Raw genomic sequence first — 7740 nt, forward strand, 5'->3', positions numbered from 1 at the left:
CATTTTTGTCATTTTCTTGTTAATTTTTTTATCAAATTTTGGTCATTTTTTTGCAATTTTTTTTTTAATTTTTTGTCCAATTTTTTTAATTTTCCCGTGAATTTTTATCACATTTTTGTCAATTTCTTGTGACATTTTTGTGGCATTTTTGCCACTTTTTCATAAATTTTTGTCCCTTTTTTGTCAATGTTTTCTCACTTTTTTGTCACATTTCCATCATTGTTTTCGTCTTAGTTTTGTTGCTTTTTCACACCTTTTTTCCAGAAGCTTTTAGACTGGGGTAAAGCCAAACTGGAGAGAATGTGCTCGCTTCAGGTGGCACTAGCCTCGCACTAGCCTAGCACTAGCACCGCTAAACTCTTCAAATATCAGGACTGCATGTCTCAAATCAACAACACTCTGGATAACTAGGTGATGAGGCCTTACGTCAAACCTCCTGACACATCCCTTTAAGAAGAAGAAAGCTAGCTTAAACACGGTCACTGAAACATCAGACGGGCGTCCTCCTCCACGGCCCCCCTGAAAGGCTCCTGCTCACTGCGCTGACCCTGCGCGGCCGCCGGGTCCGCCTGAGCGGCCGCGGGGCCCGGGCCCGAGCAGCCGAAGGGCCCCGCGTGAGTCCTCATGTGCATGTCCAGGTTGTGCTTGAAGGTGAAGCCCTTGGCGCAGACGGGGCACCTGAAGGGCCGGTCGGCGCTGTGGGTCCTCATGTGCATGTTCAGGCTGCTCTTCTGCGTGAAGCTGGAGCCGCACACCGAGCAGCTGTGGGGCCGCTCCCCGCTGTGGGTCTTCATGTGCACTTTGAGGTAGTACGGGACGGTGAAGCGCTTGCCGCACACCGAGCAGCTGAAGGGCCGCTCCTTGCTGTGAGTCTGCACGTGGAAGTTGAAGGCGCTGCGGTGGGAGAAGCCCTTCCCGCAGAAGGGGCAGCTGTACGGCCGCTCCCCCGTGTGGCTGCGCATGTGCACGATCAGGTAGGACTTGGAGTTGAAGCGTTTGCTGCAGAGCGAGCAGCTGAAGGGTTTCTCCCCCGAGTGCACGATGGCGTGTCTGTGGAGGTGGCTCTTGCTGCCGAACGCTTTCAGACAGACGGGGCACTGGTGTTTGGGCGCGTCGCTGAGCTCCAGAGCGGTTCCGTTGAGGAAGGCGCCGGAGCTCAGAGCCGCCGCCGTGTCCGTCTGCGTGGCCGACCAGGTGAACGGCTCCCAGTCGTCTCCAGCGCCGTTGTGTTGGAGCAGAGACGAGACTTCAGTTTTCACACAGACGGATCTGAACTGCTCCTCGGGCTCCACTTTGACACACTGCAGCTGGACACCTGCAGGGACAGAGGACACACCAGTCCAGATGAACCGCCTCTACAGTCATCATTGCTGTAACTTTTTTGTGTCATTTTTTTTGTCATTTTTTCGTCCACTTTATATCGCATTTTTGGTATTTTTTTTGTCATTTTTAGTAATATTTTTTTGTCAAATTTTTATCACATTTTTGTAATTTTTTTGTCACATTTTTGTCATTTTTTGTCACATATTTTGTCCTTTTTAAATATTTTTTAGTAATTTTTTTTATCAAATTTTTTTCACATTTTTGTCGTTTTTTTGTCAATTTCTTGTGACATTTTTGCCACTTTTTCATCACTTTGACACACTGCAGCTGGACACCTGCAGGGACAGAGGACACACGAGTCCAGATGAACCGCCTCTACAATCATCATTTTTGTAACTTTTTTGTCATTTTTTGTAATTTTTTTTGTCCAATTTTTATCACATTTTTGTAATTTGTTGTCACATTTTGTCACATTATTGTCATTTTTTTGTCATTTTTTTTTTTTTTTCATCGATTTTTTTAATCAAATTTTTGTAATTCTTTTGTCACATTTTTGTAAAAAAAAAATTGTCATTTTTTTTCCTTTTTTAAATAATTTTTTGTCAAATCTTTGTAATTTTTTGTGCTCTTTTGTCACATTTTTGTCATTTTTTGGGTCATTTTTTTTTCTTTTTTTTTTGTCAATTTTTTTTTATCAATTTCTTGTAATGTTTTGTCACATTTTTGTCATTTTTTTCATCACTTTTTTATCCATTTTTGGTCCTTTTTTAATAAATTTTTGTCAATTTTTTGTAATTTCTATGTGATTTTGTATCACATTTTTGTCATTTTTTGTCACATTGTTGTCATTTTTTCATCAATTTTTTGTCAATTTCTTGTGACATTTTTGCCACTTTTTCATCACTTTGACACACTGCAGCTGGCCACCTGCAGGAGACAGAGGACAGACGAGTCCAGATGAACCGCCTCTACAATCATCATTTTTGTAACTTTCTTTGTCATTTTTTCGTCAATTTTTTATCCATGTTTTGTCCTTTTTTTGTCCTTTTTTAATAACTTTTTGTCTATTTTTTTGTGATTTTTTGTCACATTTTTGTCATTTTTTAATCACATTTTTATCACATTTTTGGCATTTTTTCGTCAATTTTTAAGTCACATTTTTGTCATTTTTTCGCCAATTTTTTGTCAATTTCTTGTGACATTTTTGCCACTTTTTCATCACTTTGACACACTGCAGCTGGACACCTGCAGGGACAGAGGACACACGAGTCCAGATGAACCGCCTCTACAAACATGGCGGTTATAAGTCTCTGTGACGTCTCAGGAGCCAAAGCACATAACGAAGTCAGTGCAGTTCGATAATCCAACGTGCAGACAGAGCTAATCTCATCCATTTGAAGAGTCCCAAAAGAACGAAGTGCAGCTGCGTTTGTTTTGTCGCGGTAAAAACGAAGGTTTGAAAGGTTTGTTTGTTTTGGAACTCTTTTGTGATTTAACCTCTTAACTCCCGCCTGAACCTCACGTCAACAGATTTTTTTTCCATCATTTTTTTGTTGGGTATTCAACTCATTTTTGTAACTTTTTAGTCATTTTTTGTCACATTTTTGTCATTATTTTGTCATTTTTTTTATCACATTTTTGTCCATTTTTTTGTCAAATTTTCATCACATTTTTTTCATTTTTTAGTCAGTTTATCAAATTTTTGTCATTTTTTGTTACATTTTGGTAATTTTTGGTCACATTTTTGTAAGTTTTTTTGTCGAAGTGTGACGAAAAATTGATTAAAAAGTGGAAAAAATGTCACAAAAATGTCACAAGAAATTGACAAAAAAATTACGAAAAAAATGACAAAAATGTGATAAAAATGTGACAAAAAAATGACAAATATGTGACAAAAAAAATGAGATAAAAAATGAGAAAAATGTCACAAAAATGTGATAAAAATTTGACAAAAAAATGACAAAAATGTGACAAAAAATGACAAAAATGTGACAAAAAATGAAACAAATTGTGACAAAAATGTGATAAAAATTTGACAAAAAATTGACAAAAACATGACAAAAATGTCACAAAAATGTCACAAAAATGTGATAAAAATTTGACAAAAAAATTACAAAAATGTGATTAAAAAATGACGAAAAAATGTGATAAAAAATGTGACAAAAAAATTACAAAAATGTCACAAAAAAATGACAAAAAATGACAAAAATGTGATAAAAAATTTACAAAAAAAAAGAAAAAATACGAAAAAAGGACAAAAATGTGACAAAAAATGACAAAAAAAGTTACAAAAATGAGTTGATCTGATGCCGTGAGGAAAAAGATCCTCTCGGTTCAGGCGGGGGTTAAGAGGTTAACAGGTGAACCTCTCCATTGTGAGGTCAGTACAGGCTCATCTCACCTTCACTCTGTTTACCTGAGTTTAGAGCCGCCGGGTCCACCTGTGTGGCTGAACAGCTGAATGGTTCCCAGTCGTCTTCAGCTCCGTTGTGCTGGAGCAGAGACGACTCTTGACTTTTGGCACAGACGGCTCTGAACTGCTCCTCTGGCTCCACTTTGACACACGGGACACCTGCAGGAGACAGAGGACGAGTCAAACAGCCGTCTCTGAGGGAAGACGAGTCACAAAGGAGATGGAGTGTTTGTGTCGGGTTTTCCTTTGGCATATCCGGGCATCCACGATTGATTTGCCAAAAGTACGATTCCACACCGCGAGACTCCATTTGGTCAGAGCCGTTTCGTCCTCAGGTCCAAAGCTGTGGAATCATTACCCGACGTCTAGGATCAAGTCTAGGCTGAAAACAAACTGTTCCATTTGTAAAGAGCACTGAGTCTGTGTGAATGCAGCTGTGAGCGTGTTCAGCAGGGGTCGGCAACGTCAGGCCCGGGGACCAACTCCGGCCCTCCAGCACAGAACCTTTGGCCCTCAAGATGATTTTGAGAAATATTATTATACAAATCAGAAGCACTTTAATCGTTTTAGAGTTTAATCTTAACCTCTTACCACCCGCCTGAACCAAATGCATTCTGTCCTCTTTGGCTGTTATATAGGCCTGTGGAACATTTGAAAGCTAAGACCCACAAAACTGATCTTTTTCCTCGCGTTGTTGCTGTGTTGAGTCACCTTTGTATGTTTTTTTTTCCTTCTTTTTTTTTTCATTTTTGTTGAATTTTTGTCACATTTTTTGTTGAATTTTTGTCATTTTTTTTTATTTTTGTCACATTTTTGTTGAATTTTTGTCTTTTTTTTTCTTTTTAATTTTTGTCATTTTTTAAAAAGAAAATGGTCACATTTTGGTTTAATTTTTGTCTTTTTTTTAATTTTTGTAATTATTATTTTTTTTTAATTTTTGTTGATTTTTTGTCTTTTTTTTTTTTTAAATGTCACATTTTTTGTCATTTTTTGTCACATTTTTGTCACGTTTGTCGCGTTTACATCCTTGTTTTCTTCTCATTTGTTGTGGCTGTTTTGGTGCTTTTTTTCCCCAAGAAGCTTTTTGATTCGGGTAAAGCCAAACTGTAGAAAATGGGATCCGTTCAGGTGGGAGTTAAGAGGTTAAATGAGGCGTTACACCTATAGGCTGTGAGCTCCAGTTGAGAAGCTTTTAGATTTAGGTAAAGCTGAACTGGAGAAGATGTGCTTGTTTAAGGCAGGGGGTTAAGTACTGTCAAAATGTGAGAAACTCTGTCAATTACTTCAAACTTTCCAAACAGGAAACACCAAATGAGGTCATAAATGATGCACAGCTCTGGCAACTGTAGAAAATGGTGCTTTACTTTTGGCTAAAACTGTAGGTTCGGCCCTTGGTCCTTTTACAATAAAGAAAATCGGCTCCACCAAGAAAACCTGCCGACCCCTGACATAGGCTATATTTTATTCAACATTCTCCATCGGAAACTGCATGGAAACACTAATTGTGTGTTAAAATGAATATGAATGGGTTGTTTTGATCATAATTTCAGTCTTAAAGGGAAATCTACTGCTTGTTCAACAAAAACTTGTGTGGAAAATACAATATTTTATAGGGCTGTGCAATTAATCGAAAATCGATTACGATTTCGATTACAACAGTAAACGATTACAAAATTAGCATAATCGCAAAAAAACGATTATAATTTTATTTTTTTTCATTTATTTTTTTTTTTCAAATTTTTTTTCAAATTTTTAATTTTTGGATTTTTGTCACTTTTTTTGATGGATTTTTGTCATTTTTTTGCTGGATTTTTGTCACTTTTTTGATGGACTTTTGTCTTTTTTGATGGATTTTTGTCTTTTTTTTTTATGGATTTTTGTCATTTTTTGATGGATTTTTGTCATTTTTTTTTATGGATTTTTGTCATTTTTTTTAATGGATTTTTGTCTTTTTTTTTTTGATGGATTTTTGTCACTTTTTTTGATGGATTTTTGTCACCTTTTTGATGGATTTTTGTCACTTTTTTTGATGGATTTTTGTCACTTTTTTTGATGGATTTTTGTCACTTTTTTGATGGATTTTTGTCACTTTTTTGATGGATTTTTTTTAAAGGCAACAAATAATCGTTTGAATAATCATGATTTCAATTATGACAAAAATAATCGTGATTATTATTTTTTCAATAATCGAGCAGCCCTAATATTTTATACGATATATGACAAAGTACAGGTTTATTTAGGTCCTCGGCTCGTCATCCAAGGGTAATGGTTGATGAAAACATTGGCATTTGCAGAAAATAGTTCTTTACTTTAGGCTACACTGTTGAGGTTCGGCCCTTGGGTGTTTTGGCGATGATGAAAACTTGCCGACCCCTGCAATACGTGGTTATTCTCTGCTCATGCGCGGCTGTTTGTAGTCATTTTACATTTTACGATTATGTGATTGCTAGTTTCGTGTTGCACATTTGCACGGGGAAAGATCTTAGCTCCTGAAAGTGCCTTCACTGACGATGGAGATCAAACCTTCTCTGATAGTGACGGTCTCTCCCCTCAGAGAACCAGGGTTACAGTAACTCCCTCCCTCCTCATTTACATCAGTGACGGCCCATTATCCGCTGTAATTATCCAGCCTCACTCCACCTGCAGCTCCAGCCCAGGTGAAGGGAGGGCATCTGACTGACCTGCCCCGTGCTGGGTCCATGTGTGGGTGCTCTGTGTCCACCCCGGGTGCTCCTCTCTCCTCGGGGGGTCCCACTGGTGCTCCTCTCCCCCGGGGTGATTCCACGTTAGGTGCTCCTCTCTGCCGGGGGGGTCCCACTGGTTCTCCTCGGGGCGCCCCCACGGTGGGTGCTCCTCTCGCGAGCGGCACAGTTCCTCCTCGTACTCCGCGAAGGTTCTCTCGAACAGCGTGAATATCTCCTCCGCCGCCGCCGTCAGCCGCTCCGTCACCAGCGCCCTGAGCGCCTGGGCTTTGGACATTTTGTTTAGATTTAGAAGCTGCGAGCTAACGGCGAACACAGAGCTAACGCGGAGCTAACTGAAGCTAACGGAAGCTAACGGAAGCTAACCGCGTCGGTGCATCTGTAAACAGTGTGTGACGGCACCATTCGAGGCGGCAGCACCGACCGCGGCAAAACAGGGACTGCGCATGTGCAGAGCTGGGAAATGAGGTGAATGCGCGCGCAGGCTCGGAGCAAAACAACCGGAGAACTGTGCTAGCATCGGCACGCGACTGAAACTCTTCTGTTTTCGTATAAAACAACACGATACCGCCGCGTTGTGGTGGTGTTTATTGCACAGAACAGAAGCACCAACAATCCAAGACTTAAAGGATGTGTACCTGCTGTTGTAGCCATCCCAAAGCACGGTATAGATAGTTTTCCATTGACGTCACACTCCCGCACAGTTCCATAATGGCGCCATCTTGTGTGTCGAGCAGGTCAAGCATTTGAGCTACGGATCATGATAATATCCTGAAGCAATGGTTCACACCTGTGTCGTGTGGGGCTGCAGAAACCGCGCGGATCACGACAGGCCGAAGAGACGGTATTTTGATCTTCCAAAAGTGATTTTTCTCCAAGGAACAGAGACGGAAAGGCTGTCTAACGAGAGACGAAAAGTATGGCTGGCGAGAATCAACCGAGAGGGCTTCGATCCTGACCCGAACAAAAGACACTATAAAGTCTGCTCCGATCATTTTATCACAGGTAAATTGATTAACTGCTGAGTTCCTTTCATTGTAGGTGGTTTTATGTTCTTGATTATGCACCTGCACATGACGATGATTGTGTTAGCGTAGCCATTGAGCTAATGCCTCCTTGTTGGTGCAAAAACACACTAGCGACTGCAGTACGTCCAGAGTACACACAAATACATTAAAGGAATAGGCCACCGTTTTTACATACTGAGATATGTTCTTACCTTAGCTTTGACGAGTTCTTTAGGACCTGTCTGATCTTCCCCCGTGCCTTCAGTCACGTAAACACAGCGCAGACGCCGTTAGC

The 7740-nt window shown here is 40.2% G+C and overlaps 1 protein-coding gene across 1 annotated transcript; it reads right to left on the reverse strand.

Annotated features, from left to right (window-relative positions):
- Positions 1 to 460: 460 nt before the first annotated feature.
- Positions 461 to 6888, reverse strand: LOC306969319 (uncharacterized protein). The gene is made up of 2 exons (XM_079564933.1): positions 6418 to 6888; positions 461 to 1315 (listed from the first exon to the last, which is right to left on the reverse strand). The coding sequence occupies exons 1-2, from the start codon at positions 6713 to 6715 to the stop codon at positions 480 to 482; spliced, it is 1134 nt and encodes a 377-aa protein (XP_079421059.1). The 5' UTR covers positions 6716 to 6888; the 3' UTR covers positions 461 to 479.
- Between the last annotated feature and the right edge of the window lie 852 nt (positions 6889 to 7740).

Source organism: Gobius niger, assembly GCF_951799975.1.
Source record: "Gobius niger genome assembly, chromosome: 10".
In the NCBI taxonomy this organism is placed as follows: Eukaryota; Metazoa; Chordata; class Actinopteri; order Gobiiformes; family Gobiidae; genus Gobius; species Gobius niger.

What these genes read in the sequence shown, in the direction of transcription:
- LOC306969319 (XM_079564933.1), bottom strand. Translation starts at nt 6,715, where the DNA reads ATGTCCAAAGCCCAGGCGCTCAGGGCGCTGGTGACGGAGCGGCTGACG. An exon ending in ATGGACCCAGCACGGGGCAG is followed by an intron (nt 1,316 to 6,417) that starts GTCAGTCAGATG and finishes CTGTCCCTGCAG; the next exon opens with GTGTCCAGCTGCAGTGTGTC.